The sequence below is a fragment of the Staurois parvus genome, unplaced genomic scaffold, assembly GCF_062004578.1.
Source record: "Staurois parvus isolate SC_StPar_1 unplaced genomic scaffold, SC_StPar_1.0 ptg000287l, whole genome shotgun sequence".
In the NCBI taxonomy this organism is placed as follows: Eukaryota; Metazoa; Chordata; class Amphibia; order Anura; family Ranidae; genus Staurois; species Staurois parvus.
In genome coordinates, this window is record NW_028318083.1 from 34,018,308 (window position 1) to 34,036,949 (window position 18,642).

Below are 18,642 nucleotides of genomic sequence, written 5' to 3' on the forward strand. Positions count from 1 at the left end.
GCAGCATGTCTTTGGAGTGTGGAAGGAAACCGGAGTACCCGGAGGAAACCCACGCAGACACAGGGAGAACATGCAAACTCCAGGCAGGAGGTGCCGTGGCTGGGATTCGAACCAACGACCCTAGTACTGGCCAGCAAAAGTGCTAACCATTTAGCCACTGTGCTGCCCCATTTTGTTAAAAGTAAGTTTTTTTTAATGTTGTCCTTTTCTCCAATGGATAGTATTCGCTTATTCTCTGTCCTGGTGAAATGACAGGAAGGAGAGGAAATCAGGACAGCAGGAAAACAGAGGTTTTTAGACCTTCCCTGTTATGTACAAAACAAGAAAATGTATTTCCTGGGGTTTCACTAAAGTTGAACATGAAAAAGGAGATACATCTGTCACTCTGCCTAATCTTTGTAGCAACTATTTCACTCTTTCAACAGCTCAGGAATATTTTTTTTTTTTTAAATGAAGTGATGACATATTGTTCCGTTTGAGAGCTCTGACATCAATGTTCCTAGCATACACATGCAGTATATGGAATAATGCCTCTCCTGTGTCAACCGTTCCCTGGCTCCAAGGACTCATTAAGTCCCTAAGACATGAAAACTGCACTCTCCAGCCTCTTTATTAGGTACACCTGTTCAGTTGCTTGGTAATACATACTACTAATCAGCCAATCACGTGGCAGCAACGCAATGCATTTAGGCATCTAGACATACTGAAGAAGACTTGCTGAAGTTCAAACCAAGCAAAAGAATGAGGAATAAAGGGGATCTAAGTGACTTTGAACATGGCATGGTTGTTGGTGACAGATGGGCTGGTCTGAGTATTTCAAAAACTTCTGATCTACTGGGATTTTCACACACAACCATCTCTAGGGTTTAAAGAGAATGGTCCAAAAAAGAGAAAATATCCAGCGAGTAGCAGTTGTGTGGATGAAAATGCCTTGTGGATGTCAGAGGTCAGAGGAGAATGGGCAGACTGGTTCAAGATGATAGAAAGGCAACAGTAACTTAAATAACCACTCGTTACAACCAAGGTATGCAGAATACTGTCTCTGAACACACACGCGTTGAACCTTGAAGCAGATGGGCTACAGCAGCAGAAGACCACACCAGGGGCCATTCCTGTCAGCTAAGAACAGGAAACGGAAGCTACAATTCACATAGGCGCACCAAAATTGGACAATAGAAAATTAGAAAAATGTTGCCTGGTCTGATGAGTCTCGATTTCCTTTGAGATGGTTGTGTGTGAAAATCCCAGTCATTTTTGAAATACTCAGACCAGCCTGTCTGGCACCAACAACCATGCCAGGTTCAAAGTCACATAAATTCCCTCTCTTCCCCATGCTGATTCTCGGTTTGAACTTCAGCAAGTTGCCTTCACTACGTCTAGATGCCTAAATGCATTGAGTTGCTGCCATGTGATTGGCTGATTAGCAATTTGTGCTACCAAGCAATTGAACAGGTGTAGCTAATAACGTAACTGGTGAGTGTATAACATGCATTAGGGAGCTCAAACCATTAAATTGTTCTTAAGGGGTTAATAATCATATCATCATAATGGTTATTTTTACATTTTACCTAGTAAATAAATTAGGTCACTCATGGCCTCATAAACTGTTCCTCCAAAACCTCCAGAGTGTAAGTCACGCCTTGCACCCTCAACCTGGACAAAACAGAACAGAAGTTATATTCTAGCAATAGGCTTAGTATTGAGCTGAAAGCCAAAACCTCTCTCCCATTTAGATTGCTGTCTGTGTATCTATTGAGAACATCGCCAAAATCCGCACGTTCCTAACCCCAGAAACCACTAAACAGCTCATCCACTCCCTCATCATATCACGACTCGACTACTGCAACTCCCTCCTCACTGGCCTGCCTCGCCGCTGGCTATCCCCTCTTCAGTCCATCCTGAACACGGCTGCCAGACTCATTCACCTTTCCAACCGCACTGTCTCCGCCACCCCCCTCTGCCAATCCCTCCACTGGCTTCCGATTGCGCAACGGATCAAATTCAAAATCCTAACGCTGACCTACAAAGCTGTCCACCATACTGCCCCGAACTACATCACTGACCTAATATCCAAGTACCGCCCAGCACGCACACTCCGCTCCTCACAAGACCTCCTTCTCTCTAGTTCCCTGGTCTCCTCCTCCCATGCCCGCCTCCAGGACTTCTCCAGGGTGTCACCCATCCTCTGGAACTCCCTGCCCCAACCCATCAGATTATCACCTACTCTCCTCTCCTTTAGGCGCACCCTGAAAACCCATCTCTTCAGGGAAGCCTACCCCACCCCCTGCTAACTTGCCGACCTCCTCCACTCTTCCTACCACTCCATCCCCCACAGCTATCTCCTCCTGTGCCACCACCCCCTCCCTCCTAGATTGTAAGCTCGAAAGAGCAGGGCCCTTGATCCCCTCATGTTTTGCATTGTATTGGTATTGTTCTGTCACATGTTCTGTCTCCCTTTTGTAATGTACAGCGCTGAGCGAACTATTGGCGCTTTATAAATACTGTATAATAATAATAATAATAATAATAATTTCTCATAGCTTCCTGTGTGGCCACTTGCACAGGAAGTTAGGGGAACTTCTTTCATGATGACACAGAGAACAAAAAAGCAAAAGGCTCAGCTCTGCTGTCTTCCATCATCCAATCATGTGCAAACAAAAATAAAGTTGTGTTATGCAAAGTGGATTTTCATTATATTCAGTAAACTAACTGAAAATTCATATGCAAAGTGAAAATTCAATTGCATGCTCTACTCTTTTAGCAAATCATCCCCACAATATCAACACATTAGACAAAGGAGAGCATGATCTGTGCAGGCCTAATTTTGGCCTAACCTAATTAAATGTGTGTGGTCAATCTATCAAAGTCAGACAGGTACAGAGGGTTATACAGAGAGAAAGAAAGAAAATGCACAGGGAATGCTGGTCAAAGTATGATCACTGCCTGGTCCAACATGTTAGATCAGATAACTGTGTGGCCTGTTGGCTATCTGCTTTGAGAAGAAAAATATACCGGAAGTTACCAAAACTTGGTACAAACACTCTTCAACCCCCCTGCACAAATAACATTGGGTGAACTGACAATACATGATTATGTGATGGCCTGTACATCTAACATCATTTATCTGTGGCCAACCTTACAGTTTTCATAGTTCAAGTGTGAATCTAGAATACCATACCTCTAGAAGAAAGTAGCAGTTTCCTCTAGCACCATAAGTGATGCCTGGCTTCTTACTAAGCCAGGGAGTATCTGTCACTACAATGTAGTCAATATCCGAGAAAAAGGTGTCTTTTTTGTCCTCAACAAGTTTTTCAAGACCTTGTGACCCTACTTCCTCCATTCCCTCAATCACAAGCTTCACATTTGCTGGTAGACCCTGAAACAACATGGCAGTCCTCAATAAGCTGTTCAAGCACATCATTTACAAAATATATCCATTTATGTCAGAAATATAATCTACTTGTGTGTTAAATCTTGTGGAGCCCAAAACCAACTCAGCATGGCTGGTTCTGGTCCAGCTTCATAACGAGTTGTAAATTGTTCACTGCTAGCGCCTCCATATACACTGCTCAAAAAAATTAAAGGAACACTTTAAAAACACATCAGATTTCAATGGGGAAAAATATCACGCTGGATATCTATACTGATATGGACTGGGTAGTGCGTTAGGAACGTAAGGATGCCCCATCGTTTGATGGAAATGAAAATTATCAACCTACAGAAGACTGAATTCAGACACCCTGAAAATCAAAGTGAAAAAATTATGCAGCAGGCTAGTCCATTTTGCTGAAACTTCATTGCAGCAACTCAAAATGGTACTCAGTAGTTTGTATGGCCCCCTTGTGCTTGTATGCATGCCTGATAACGTCAGGGCATGCTCTTAATGAGACGATGGATGGTGTCCTGGGGTATTTCCTCCCACATCTGGACCAGGGCATCACTGAGCTCCTGGAAGGGCTGAGGGGCAACCTGGATAGACCAAAACATGACATCCCAGAGGTGTTCTATTGGATTTAGGTCAGGTGAGCGTGGGGGCCATTCAATGGTATCAATTCCTTCATCCTCCAGCAACTGCCTGCATACTTTTGCCAAATGAGGCTGGGCATTGTTGTTCACCAGGAGGAACCCAGCACCCGCTGCACCAGTGTAGGGTCTGACAATGGGTCCAAGGGTTTCATCCCGATAACTAATGGCAGTCAGGATGCCATTGTCTAGCCTGTAGAGGTCTTTGCGTCCCTCCATGGATATGCCTCCCCAGCCCATCACTGACCCACCACCAAAATGGCCATGCTGAATGATGTTACAGGCAGAATAACATTCTCCATGGCTCCTCGAGACTCTTTCACATCTGTCGCATGTGCTCAGGGTGAACCTGCTCTCATCTGTGAAAAGCACAGGGCACCAGTGGCAGACCTGCCAATTCTGGTGTTCAATGGCAAATGCCAATCAAGCTCTATGGTACCAGCAAGTGAGCACAGGGCCCACTAGAGGACCTTGGGCCCTCAGTCCACCCTCATGAAGTCTGTTTCTTATTGTTTGGTCAGAGACATTCACACCAGGGACCTGCTGGAGGTCATTTTGTAGGGCTCTGGCAGTGCTCATCCTGTTCCTCTTTGCACAAAGGAGTAGATACCGGTCCTGCTGATGGGTTAAGGATCTTCTATGGCCTTGTCCAGCTCTCCTAGAGTAACTGCCTGTCTCCTGGGTTCTCCTCCACGCTCTTGAGACTGTGCTGGGTCACAGAGCAAACTTTTTGGCAATGGCACGTATTGATGTTCCATCCTGGAAGAGTTTTACTGCCTGTGCAACCTCTGCAGGGTCCAGGTATTGTTTAATGCCAACACTACTGACACTAAACCTAGCCAAATAAAAAACTAGTGAAAAACAGTCAGAAAAGATGAGTAGGGAAAATAATGTTGCCCGTCTAGTGCACCTGTTGTTAATTTCATTAACCCCAAAGCAGCTGAAACTGATTAACAAACCGCTATCAACCCACTCTGCTACTTAACTGACCAGGTCAATATCCCAGGAGTTTAAATGACTTGATGCTATACTCTGATTAAAAAGTGTTCATTTAATTTTTTTGTGCAGTGTAGTATTGTTACTCATTTAAATTAATCTCTGTTCTACAAATGACTAATTGTTAGCGAGTCCAGGTTTACAGTGCTAAATTACAAAAAGAGTGTAGGAGTAATATCTAGCTATTTGTAGCATGCATAATAGGTTTACATACAATTTTCTTAACGGATTCCACTCCATGCAGCAAAGCCAGAATTTGTCCTTTGTCATCAGAAGTGCCTCTGCCAAACAGGTTTCCTTGAAAAAAAAACACACGTATGCTATAAATACAAGTATTAATACATGATTAAATAGGTATGTACAGTTGTGACCAAAATTATTCAACCCCCACTGAAATTGAGTGTTTTGGCCAGTTTGACATTGCTTTTGATCATTCAGTCATCTTGCTTACATTTACATTAAAGAGGCACTTGTAGGTCAGACAAATATAACATAACAGTTATAATGAAATAACCACAAATGTCTTTTCTGTGCTCACAGCATTATCAGTTTTATTCAACCCCCAAGTGACATTCAATCTTAGTACTTAGTACAGCATCCTTTTACAGTTATAACAGCTTTTAAACGTGAAGCATAGCTTGACACAAGTGTCTTGCAGCGATCTACGGGTATCTTCGCCCATTCTTCATGGGCAAAGGCCTCCAGTTCAGTCACATTCTTAGGCTTGCGCACTGCAACTGCTTTCTTTAAGTCCCACCAGAGGTTCTCAATCGGATTTAAGTCTGGTGACTGCGATGGCCACTCCAAAATGTTCCAGCCTTTCCTCTGCAACCATGCTCTAGTGGACTTGGAGGTATGCTTGGGATCATTGTCCTGTTGAAAGGTCCAACGTCTCCCAAGCCTCAGGTGTGTGACGGACTGCATCACGTTTCCATCCAATATCTCCTGGTACTGAAGAGAATTCATGGTACCTTGCACACGCTGAAGCTTCCCTGTACCTGCAGAAGCAAAACAGCCCCAAAGCATGATTGACCCTCCACCATGCTTCACAGTAGGCAAGGTGTTCTTTTCATCATAGGCCTTGTTCTTCCTCCTCCAAACATAGCGTTGATCCATGGGCCCAAACAGTTCTAATTTTGTTTCATCAGTCCACAGAACACTATCCCACAACTTTTGTGGTTTGTCCACATGGCTTTTGGCATACTGCAGTCGACTCTTCTTATTCTTTGGAGACAGCAAGGGGGTACGCCTGGGAGTTCTGGCACGGAGGCCTTCATTACGCAGTGTGCGTCTTATTGTCTGGGCTGAAACTTCTGTACCCACATCTGACAAATCTTTTCTCAGTTCCTCAGCAGTCACACGGGGACTTCTCTCCACTCTACGCTTCAGGTAGCGCACAGCAGTCGAAGTCAGCATCTTCTTTCTGCCACGACCAGGTAGCGTTTCAACAGTGCCCTTTGCCTTGAATTTGCGAATGATGCTTCCTAAGGTGTCTCTTGGTATGTTTAACATCTTTGCAATCTTCTTATAGCCATTGCCCTTCCTGTGAAGAGAAATCACCTCTTCTCTTGTCTTCCTGGACCATTCTCTTGCCTTCACCATGTTTGTAACCACACCAGTAAATGTCTAGAAGGAGCTGAGTATCACAGTCATTTTAAAGCTGCCTAATTGGTGCTTATTATGCTTGATTGCTGCTCGGTGACATCCACAGGTGTTTTCAATACCTGATGGAAAGCACCTGTATGAACCTCTGTTCTTCAGAGTGGTAGTCTTTAAGGGGTTGAATAATTGTGGCAATGAAGAAACCACATAAGAACCATTTACTACTGTATTACATAAACAATTGATGTCATTTTAGTTGCATTTGGGTAGTTACAACGTCCTTGTAGGATTTGATTCTGAATACAATTCCAAATGTACACTATAGTCCCTAAACCCCTTTACAGCATTGGGGGTTGAATAATTTTGGTCACAACTGTAAAATGTCTAAAGACTGTTATGCAGCCAGTAAAGTTAGAGCTCCTGATCTGCATTCTTCTTACAGGGCTCAATGAATAAGAAAATTGTCAAAAAGTCATCATACTATGTACTATTTCAGTTTGTTCTAAACAGAAGACTTCATTCTATTATGTTTCTCTATAAATCTTATATACAGTTGTGTTCAAAATAATAGCAGTCAGACATCACTAACCTGATCAATCACTGTTTTTGGTAGAAATTATATTTCTACATAGCAAATAATTTACTAGCAGGTGTAGTAGAGTAATAGAAATCCAACAGACCCAACAGTCATGACATGCATGCTGCTGATTCTGTGTAATTGAATCACTAATTGAAAGGGGCATGTTCAAAATAATAGCAGTGTGGGGTTCTATTAGTGAGGTCATTCATTCTTTGAAAAACAGGTGGCAATTATTGCCCTTATTTAAGGAAGGAAGGCAGCAAATGTTGTACATGCTGGTTACAGTGCATTTCTCTCTGAAATTCTGAGGAAAATGGGTAATTCAAGACATTGTTCAGAAGAACAGCGTACCTTGATTAAAAAGTTGATTGGAGAGGGGAAAACATATAAAGAAGTGCAGAAAATTATAGGCTGCTCAGCTAAAATGATCGCAAATGCTTTAAAATGGCAACCAAAACCTGAAAGACATGGAAGAAAGCGAAAAACTACCATTCGAATGGATAGAAGAATAGCCAAAATGGCAAGGACTCAGCCAACAATCAGCTCCAGGAAGATAAAAGAAGGTCTAAAGTTACCTGTGAGTACTGTTACAATTAGAAGACGCCTATGTGAAGCCAAGCTATCTGCAAGAAGCCCCCGCAAAGTCCCACTGTTGAAAAAAAGACGTGCTGAAGAGGTTACAATTTGCCAAGGAGCGACTGGCCTAAAGAGAAATGGTGCAACATTTTGTGGACTGATGAAAGTAAGATTGTTCTTTTTGGGTCTAGTGGCCAGAGACAGTTTGTCAGACGACCCCCAAACACTGAATTCAAGCCACAGTACACTGTGAAGACAGTGAAGCATGGTCGCGCAAGCATCATATGGGGATGTTTCTCATACTACGGTGTTGGGCCTATTTATCGCATACCAGGGATCATGGATCAGTTTGAATACATCAGAATACTTGAAGAGGCCATGCTGCCTTACGCTGAAGATGAAATGAGCTTGAAATGGGTGTTCCAACAAGACAACGACCCCAAACACACCAGTAAACGTGCAACATCTTGGTTCCAGGCCAACAAGATTGACGTTATGGAGTGGCCAGCCCAATCCCCGGATCTTAATCCAATAGAAAACTTGTGGGGTGACATCAAAAATGCAGTTTCTGAGGCAAAACCAAGAAATAGAGAAGAACTGTGGAATGTAGTCCAATCATCCTGGGCTGGAATACCTGTTCACAGATGCCAGAAGTTGGTTGACTCCATGCAACACAGATGTACAGCAGTTCTCAGAAACAGTGCTTATACAACTAAATATTAAGTGATTCAAAGGAAAGCAAAATCTTCAAACATTTTTCAGTTTATATAGTGAATGTTTGAGTTTGTAAAGAAGAATACAAACACTGCTATTTTTTTGAACAGTCTAATATTCACTTTTCTTCAATTTTTTTAGAGGAACAACACAAATTTGATATATTTTTCTTCATGTTTTTGATTTGGAATAGAATGTGTAATGTTCCCAATGCATTTGTGTGTATGGAAATAAAAGCTATTAGAAGGATTTTGAGCTTTATTCACTTTTTTCAACACACTGCTATTATTTTGAACACAACTGTACATGGCTTCCAGTAACACATTTTTACAACCAATTGTACATTTAGATATTCCTAGTAGTCAGACAGCAGGCATGACACAACATACCATTCTTCTCTACAAGAGTATATGGTTCTGTTTTCCAGCCATCCTCTTTCTTTGCAGGTTGTACATCCATATGTCCGTAGAAACACACCGTAGGCTTGTTTGTATCATTTCCAATATGCGCAAGGATAACTGGTGGCAGTGGGAGTGTTATACCTGGGGAATACTATAAGAAATATTTTTGAAAATGAACTAATATGAGAAATCAGAAAAAAAGATCTTTTTGTAAATTCCACAACCAAATGGTTTATAGAGCAACACCCCAAGACTACTGCGTATCTTTCGAGTGTTTTACCAAGCTCAGTTTTAGCTTCTGATTTTTTTAGGACTTAAAATACCTAAGCTTTAATCTGAGAGTTATTCATATACAGTTTTTTTTCTGAACATGTTGTACACATTTTAAAGGAATATGTTGGGAGATATATGTTACCTCTTGATCACCAATTTCTGCCATCTCCACGTGTCCACCTATGTTCAAAATATAGTCCCTTGTAACTTCCATCATGATCTGAACTTGGTCTCTCTTTGAAGGATCACTGGAGTCACTTTCTATTGCCACCCAGTTCTTCAGTCTCTAAAATTAAAACAACAAATACAATATATACTATGTCATTGTGCACTGTCAAGTGTGTGTTGTTATCCAATAGTTATATACTATGTGAAACTGCAGGGCTTACCTGAATATATTCATTCTGATGATCATTAATATACTGAAATAAGTCATCATTTTGCACAGGAGTTAAGAAAACTTGATCACTTAGCAAGGATAAGATAGCTAGTATAAAAAGCTGCAAAATAAAAAAGAAAGACCTTATAATTGAGAATATTCCAGTCATTATCATTTTTGGATCGCAAATTCCAACCATTTAAGTACAACTGTTTCTAGAGAAATTAAGAAAATGTATGTAAAAAAAAACATCTGGTGTATTCTAGAGCAGAGATTTTAACCTTTTTTAAAATTACAGGTCCCCTATTGAGTGTCCTGTATGACCCCATACACCATTTTTACCAGACTGGCAAAATCCTTTCATCAACAGTTGGGATGATCGGAGTGTTTGGGCTCAATTCCAAACTTTTGGGATGTTTGATAGGAATTGATCCACTGAATATTCTATAATGTATTCTCAAAGCCACCATTGGCCAGTGTCTTGCAATGATGGATTTGACCTAAGCTTTAGCCCACACACTATAAAAGGCTGCTTTTACAGTAGCCCTTTGCCAATGTGTTGGAAATTTAGTGAGGGACATCTGTGCATGCTCTGAGATTATTGCTGGGAGAGAGAGATGTTTAGTGTAGTGTGCTACATTTGCTTTGTGCTATATACATTACTATATTCAGTGCTTAATATCTGCTACTAATACTTTGCAGTGATTTGCAGTTTGTGTGGATAGGGAGAATGGAGTGTAAGCATTTGCTAGGATTTTCCTGTCAATGGCAGATTCTGTTGCTGTTTTCCATCCCTTTTGTTATTTTGGGGCGTGTCTTTGCTTTTCCTTTAGGCTTCATTCACACTTGTGTAACTTGTCATGTGACTTTGGGCACATAAAATCACTTGACAAGTCGCAGCCCATTGTTTTCAATGGTACCTGTTCAGATCTGTGTGACTTAAAGTTGCAGTGAATTTGAAAGGTTTCTGCGCTACTTTGATGCAACTTAGTGCCACAGAGTGTAAAGTCGGATCAAAGTCACACTCAAAGTCACACTCTAAAGTCACACTGGAAATTATGATACTTTGAAGTCACACTAGTAGTTAGTTCTCTTCGGGGGTGGACTGGCAATTCATGGGGCTCCTGGGCAATAGGGGATTATGGGGCCCCTGTGTCCTCGCCCACACCCAAAAAAAGCCTGAAAGGTACCAGGGGTATCTCATGGGGCCCCCTACTGACCCCGAGCCCCCGGGCAGTGCCTGAGTGCCGCAATAGTCAGTGCGCCCCTGGTTCTCTTTTTAGGGGGTCAGCAGCAACAGCAGTGTCAATCTGCTGGTGTCACAACAGCAGCTGCCCTGTGTTTGCAGCAGAGTAACTCAGGTCATCAAGGTCCTGTTTAGTCCACTAAAGCACCACAATTTACAGTGCACCCAAGCAGCACACATCATGTCTGGAACGCCTACAGAAGAAGGCAGATTTTGCCATGCAGCTATGAGAAGGAAAGTAGCCTGTGTCCACAAGCCAAAGCGGTATTTGTGGCTGGTGTGCATCACCTGCACGCAAAGCATGTTTGCTGTTTTTTTTGAGGTGCTGGGCATGCTGCATAGCCAAAGCACATGGAGGAGGTGATGGAGCGTCTAACCAAGCCTTCATCATACCCAGGTGCAGACCAGCTAGCAGTCCACCACAGCTACCAAAGCGCCCCTATCTCCCTCCTCATCCACAGCTACTCTTGCCGTTTTCCCACCAACTGTCACAGAGGAGTCTTAATTACTTGAGCATAATGTGAGCCACTTGCCGCAAGAGGATTCACAGAAATGAATGAGCTTCAAGATTGAAGAGGAGAGTAATAGAAAGAGCCACCAGGCAGGTAGAACCAATTGGCAGTGATGTACTCACAGTCACAGCATACTGCCAAGGTTGATTCGAGTGACCACACCTGTGTACCCGATGGAGCAGAGAAGGAAGTTAGAAAAACTCCAGCATGGCAGGATGTCATCCTGGGGCAGCTCTCAGAGAAGTTGAGGGAGCAGCCACCCTATTTCCACTAGATGGCAGAGCTCCACAGGTGCAGGGCAGTGTTGACCCCTGGTCCACTCCCCATAATACACATGCGTGGGCCTTTTTCAGCTCTTGTGCAGCAGATTGCATCATTGTTATTTGCAGTGTCTGTCTTCAGAGTATCAAACGTAACAAAACCATCGGCCATTTGGGCACCACGTGTATAAAGAGATATCTGGCCTCTCACCATTCAGCTCACTAGGAACAGTGCCAGAATGCTAATTGTCAGGAAAAGGGCTGCATACCTCCATTTCCTTCCAGCTCCTCTTTTTCCACCACTACCCCCACTACACGATTCCATCTCAGCAGCCTGCATTAATAGGGACAAGAGGTATATTAAGAGGTATCAGAGGTCTACCCTATGGCTCCTCCAGTGGGGAAGGAGCCCTATATGAGGCCACACAGGAGTTGCCTCATCAGCTTTAGTATTGAGCAGGCAAATTTTTCTGCCTCAGCTCAGCTGCTAGAGTTGAAGAAATAAATACACCCCCAGCCACCCTCACTACCAGCGCCACCTAAATGCCAGCTTGGCATATTTTTGGCTTTACAACTCTTGCCTTTCCAGATTTTTGAGTTCTGCCCCCTTTCTAGAATGTGCGACTTATGCTGTACTGCAGTTGCAGGTTTCCAGCCACCATTTTTTGCCCACAAGGCCCTTCCTGTCATTTCGCCTCCAGTGGATGGTAATGTTCCCACGTCACTGGACCATGAGGTCAATAGCAAGGTCCAAATTTCCACAAACACTTGGTCCAGCAAGTATGGGCAGGTACACTATACATTATTCATAGTTCATTAGGTGACTCTGCTGGAAGCCACTAGGGGTGCAGGACAGATCACATCACTGGAGCTTGTTCAGCTGCCCCATGTGCTTACAGCTGGTTCTGACAGAGACAGAGCTGTCCCCTCCACCTCCTCTTACTCCTCCTCAATGCCCTTTCTTGTTGAGTCATCTTCTAATCCACCAGTCCCCTTTCAAAAATTCACAAAGCTATGTAATGACTTGGGCAAAAAGGTGCCACACAGTGCTGCAGTTGGTATGCCTAGGGGACAAGAGCCACACTGGGGCAAGATTTCTCAGCTCTGCAGGGGCAGGAGCAGACACCACTGTAGCTTATACCAGGTATAGTGGTGTGCGACAATGTCACCAACGTGCTGTCCACCCTTTGGCAGGGAAAGTTGACACACATGCCTTGCATGGCAAATGCACGCATTCAGTTAGTACAGCAGGTCCTAGAGAGGTATCTAGGGTTACAAGATCTTCTGTGGCAGGCTAGAAGAATTTGTAGCTATTTCAGGTGGTCTTGCCCAGCCACTTTATGGAAAATTCAGCAGATATTCCATCTGCCCTGATCTGTGACATTCCCATCTGGTGGAACTCAACTTTGGCCAATGCTGCTGCATCTGCACATGCAGCAGAGGGTCATCAACAAGTACCTACCTACAAGTATGGCACAAGGACAAGCTCATTAGAGCTGGGCTTCTTTTCTCCAAGCCAGTGGAAGTAGTATGTGGCTAGGGGGAGGTAGCTCAGAACAATGTCATCCTCATAAGCTATAAAGACTTGGGTTTCTTTGCTTCCAATAGGCTGCAGTGCATGGGCTTCCTCATGCTCCAGAGCCTGCAAAGGGACCCTAGAAATCGTGGCATGAAGGAGAGGGACCATTACTAGTTGGCAAGTCTCCTTGATCTGCATTATGAAGTGGAAAGTCACAGAGCTTATTCTGCTCTAAAGCAACTGGAGGATGCAATTTGGAGGACCCTGTGTCAATCATTTCCAGAGGCTGGCAGGAAAACATCTCACAGACTAGGTGTCTCTGATCCTCCTGTTGGTGAAAGGAGGAGCGGCAGTAGAGGTGGCTTGCTGAACAACGTCCTTAAAGTTTTTGCTGTCCTCGGCACCCAGCACTGTCTGCTGCCAGCAGTGACTGCATCATATGGTAGCTGATTATCTGGGTGTGAGCTGACATTAAGACTCCCCAGCCCTGTCCTATAGCCAGCATTCTCTCTGAAAATGCATTCAGTGCTGTCGGGGGCTTTGTGACAAACAAAAAGTGAACCTGTTCACAGACACTGCTGACTGGCTGACATTTGTGCAAATGAACCAATCTTAGGTCAACAGCAGGTACCAAACCCCTGCTGTAGATGCTACTGATAAAATGATTTGAGGATCCTGACAACCTCTCCATTTTTTTCTATGTTGTAGGCCTGCTACCATTATTGTCTAAAAATGGGACCACAGCTTCCGCTCTTTGCAACAGCAATTGTAACATGGCACCTCAATTTTTAGTAGCTATTTCACAATTGCAAATGTTGTCCATTATTTGTTCTTTCTGTGCCCTGCAGGAATTTTTCTGTTGCTTTACTGTGTTTGGGCACTCCCAACAGCCAATTTTTTTGGAAGAATATTTGTGTTGGGTGACAGTGCTTTGTCCCTCTTAATACTTGAAACCTATGTTTTATAGTTTACATTTTAGTTTACAGATTAAGAAATTGTTCCATTTTTGGGGCTGGGTAAATACTACATTGGCCATTCATTTTTGGTTGAATTGCAGTGCATCATCATGACCAATGGATGGACAACACTATATGTTTCCTCGTGCTGCTCCTCAGTTGTGAATTTGGAATACACATTCTTTCTAGACATGTGTAATTAGTTTCGGTCCGAATTCGGACAAATTTACGGACAATGTATCCGAATTTCCAAGTAACAATAGTAACAAATTTCATTAAAATTTCATTTTTGTTTTAATTTTGGCACAGGGTTCCCCTTAAAATCCATATCAGATCCAAAGGGAATGGTAAGGATTTGTGGGGGAAATGCTGTTCTGACTAAACAATGCTAAAAATACAAAATGAACTCCGGAATTCTGAAAATTAATTGGTTCTTTGACTCAATATTGGACCAATTAGCTTTCAGAATTTCGGAATTCGTGTCATATCTTACAAAAGCCAGTTTAAAAATTACACAAATAAAATGCTGGGGGTCCCTCCCAAAACCCATAACAGACCCGTATCCGAGCATGCAGGTCAGGAAAGGGGGGACAAGCAAATGCCCCCCACCTGACCTGCTATTCCAGGCCATATTTTATCAAGGGAGCACCCAGATCCCAACTCCCCCCCATTCAAATAAGAATGAGGTACAAGGCACCCCTACTTATTCACCTACTTAAAGTGTAACAAAAGTAAGCAAAAACACAACAGTTTTTAAAAGTCCTTTAAAAAATAAAATAAATGTCCCCCGAAGTAGTTCCAACATCAATGACGATAAATGCTGGCCACCGACCCGTAGAAAAGAAAAAAAAAAAAGAGCTGTTTACCTGAAGAAGGCTTTCACCATTTGACAGCTATGCCATCTGACAGTTCTTAAATAACCTTGTGACATCATCGATTCAGCATGCCCCTGGCAAGGGGGCTTTCAAATTCTGATAACCCCCACCCACAGACCCCCACATCTATATCAGTATGGTGCTGTGCTTAATTGGTCCATTGACTCAATATTGGACCAATTTGTTTTCACAATTTGTTTCATATCTTACCAATGCCGCTTTAAAAAATAAAAAATAAATGCCCCCCGCGCCCTCCTGAACCATACCAGGCCACATTTAACAATGTGATCCCACCTCTCCCAATTCATATAAGTATTGGGTACATTGTAGCCCTACTCATTCACCAAAAAGTGTAACCACTTCAATACCAGGCACTTTTACCCCCTTCTTGCCAAAGCCAATTTTCAGCTTTCTGCTCTCACAGTTTAAATGACAATTGTGCGGTCATGCAACACTGTACCAAAACTAAATTTTTACCCATTCGTTCACACAACTTGAGCTTTCTTTTGGTGGTATTTAATCACCATTGGGTTTTCTATCTTTTGTTAAATAAACGAAAATAGATTTTAAAAAACACATTTTTCTTTGTTTCTGTTATAGAATTTTGCAAATAAATAATTGTTCTTCATAAATCTAGGCTAGAATGTATACTGCTACATTTCTGTAGTGAAAGTAAACCAAATCAGTGTATATTATTTAGTCTGTAGGAAAGTTATAGAGTCCACAAACTATAGTATATATCTGAAAAACGATAAATCCTGATGTACTGACAGCCTCATTTCTTGACATAGAATCTTAGCCAGTAAGGAAGCACATTTTGTCCAGCACATTGGCTCAGTTTTTATGACTTGTGGCTCTGAAAAAAGCACACTAAGTCTAGTAAAACATTTACATGGTGTTCTGCTTGTCTGTACATTATTTCTGGCTCTTGCTTGTGGAATTATAAACTGAAATATAATTTGTAATCTAAATAAAGTGGGCCACATCTCTTCCTCTAACATAGCAGTCAACTACAAATGCTTGCAGTGAGTCTCTTTAATATTCAGGAATCCCATGTGTGGAATATCATAATCTAATTCTTCTTTTTGGAAAACAAATTACTCATCTTTCCTTCTTACATTACTGCCTTGGGTCTCAATCAAAATACTTGCATGCTTTTCATCTACTGTGGAAAATTTTTGCTTTTGTCTCTAATGGCATTGTGATTTTTATCTTCTTTTTCAGCATAACTGCTCCAGCTCTGCAATTGTAGGTTTGCGGTTTCCACACAATACAATGTGTTTTCTGTGACTTGTTTTGCCCCTGTTTGGAAATTTATATAATATTCGTACTGGAGTACTGAAGTGCTGACAGTATGTAATAAAAAAAAAAGAAAAAATGTATTTAATTTCTTTATTTTCCAAAGAATTGTGACAAAAAATTACAACTTAAAAAAAAAACTCCCCATACCTCTTGCTAAATAATATGTACTGTCCTGGCATTTTAGGGCATTAAGAAATGAGATAGATCATCAGAATTGATCAATTTTTAAATATGCAGTATATACCATGGTTTGTAGACTGTATATTGTTCACACAGACTAAATAATATACAGTGATTTGGGTTATTCTTTACCAAAGAAATGTAGCAGAATACCGTTTGGATTAAATGTATGAAGAAATATTATTTATTTGCAAATTTTATAACAGAAACTAAAAAAGTGCTATTTTCACCATTTTCTGTATTTTTTCATTTATATAGCAAAAAATAAAAAAACCAATGGTGACTAAATACTACCAAAAGGAAGCTCCATTTGTGTGAAAAAAAATGATAAAAATGTAATTTGGGTACAGTGTTTCATGACCGAGCATTTGCCAGTTAAATTAGCACATTGCTGAATAGCAAACAATTTTCTGGTCATGAAGGAAGGTCAAAGTATTCATAAATAATGATGGATGAACTATATTGGATGACATTGCCATAGAAGGAGTCAGGGGTCATGTTATAATTTTACGATGGACATTTAGAGAGTGTTAATGTTGTAAAAATTGTATTTCAGGTGAAGTTTTCCCAATGAAGCAAAACTACATTTTAACTCGAAATGCTGAATTCTGTGATTAAACCTAAATACTGTATTTGAATAATAGCTTAATAAATCCTTTTAAAAAGTTGAAGGTGTCTGAATTCTTAACTCTTTTAGATTAACATGTTTTCATCAGCCTAGATTAATTAAAATACCACAGGGCCTCTGTTAGTTCTAAAAGTAATTATAACATTTAGCACAGGTAAGCAAAACACACAAAAGATCAGTTTCTAATTTGCTTACCATGGTGATTTTCAAAGCTGCTCCTATCCTCGAGTCCTGATAGTGGCTGACTAGCTCTTAGAAAACAATCTGCTCTAATTTAAAAGCGGCTAAGACAAACCACTCCCATGTACGTCCTCTCCCAGAGATTCAGGTTTTTTTTTTTGGACCTAATGCAACAGGTTTAGTGAAGCTAAGTCTTGGTTAATAATACATATAAAGTAAATATAAAGCTTGTAACACCTATGTATTCCTAAGATTATGGTTTGTCTCACCATGCACTATTCTTCTTTTGAAACTACTATGCAATACCTTATGCATTTATCAGCAAAACTGAAATTTTGGATTACCATGGTGCTTATTAGCAATTTTGGTTTCAAGAAAATGTATTCATTTTAATCTAGGATCTATGTTTTTAATTTAGATGTCCTTCTATAATTATATCAAAGATCACTGGTAAATTAATTGTATTAGGAAACAAAAATAGGGTAAAAGAAAAGTCGGGTTATAAACGATTTGTATTGGCCAGTGGTTTGAACTACAATGTGCACCAAAGGGGGGGACAGGCAAACATTTCACACACGTAGAAGTGTATTGGATATAGAAAACTCATAGACAGCACTAGAACTCCAAAAACATGAAGATTGGTGATATGGAAGGTAGGGCAGATAATTAGAATTCTTATTTTATAGGAAGCATTTATTTCGATTTTATCCTGGAATCTTGTATGCTACATGAACACGGACATTTTCAGGCATAAAACATTCCACACGTAAAAAAACACGCCAGGTGAGGTGCAGATAGGGTGTGCAGCCAGCCGTATTGTGTAATGCCAATGCCTCCGTCTGTGTTAATCTGTGCATGTATATATTATGTATTTTCACATGTTTTCAAGTAAACACTGATTTTGAGCAGGTGTAGTTCGTAAAATCTGAACTAAAAGCACTAACAACTACTAATTCTTCACACCCACCCACCCTCCTTTCACTTTTAAAAGAGATGAAGAGACGAAAGCATGACATCCAGCCTAGGGGCAACCCTGACTCCTTCCCTTCATACAGTGAAAGAGCAGGTGCAGCAACCCTAGAACAAGTGCATTATTCACAGATGTACCAGTTAAAAATATAGGACAAAAGGCCTGGAAAAAGAAAAATAACACTGATAGCTAATTTAAAGCAGTATTAACCTCTTGGCGTCAGCCGCACGCAAATGTGCGGCCTCCTGGAGTCTGGGCCTTGACGTTGAGCGGCCGCACATTTGCGTGCAATTAAGAAAAACATATGTGCTGAGAGTGTGCTCCCTGCGCGCTCCCAGCGCATATGTCCAGTACTCACGGAAAGGTCCCGATTTCCTCTTTCGATTGGGACCTTTCCCAATCATGTGACCGCCGTGACAGCGAATCACGGTGGTCACATGACCCTAAAACCACACCCCCGCCTCCTGGCC

The 18,642-nt window shown here is 41.6% G+C and overlaps 1 protein-coding gene across 2 annotated transcripts in view; it reads right to left on the bottom strand.

Moving 5' to 3' along the window:
* Window positions 1–17,313, bottom strand: part of LOC149458485 (beta-Ala-His dipeptidase-like) — a 32,066-nt gene extending 14,753 nt beyond the window's left edge. For both annotated transcript variants that reach the window (XM_089682373.1, XM_089682374.1), the window contains exons 1-7: window positions 17,218–17,313; window positions 9,555–9,665; window positions 9,308–9,451; window positions 8,881–9,043; window positions 5,234–5,316; window positions 3,179–3,376; window positions 1,569–1,653 (exon numbers count right to left, since the gene is read on the bottom strand). In XM_089682373.1, coding sequence (XP_089538499.1) covers window positions 1,569–1,653; window positions 3,179–3,376; window positions 5,234–5,316; window positions 8,881–9,043; window positions 9,308–9,451; window positions 9,555–9,665; window positions 17,218–17,220 — 787 coding nt within the window. In that variant the 5' untranslated portion in view covers window positions 17,221–17,313. The remainder of the gene's footprint in view (window positions 1–1,568; window positions 1,654–3,178; window positions 3,377–5,233; window positions 5,317–8,880; window positions 9,044–9,307; window positions 9,452–9,554; window positions 9,666–17,217) is intronic.
* Between the last annotated feature and the right edge of the window lie 1,329 nt (window positions 17,314–18,642).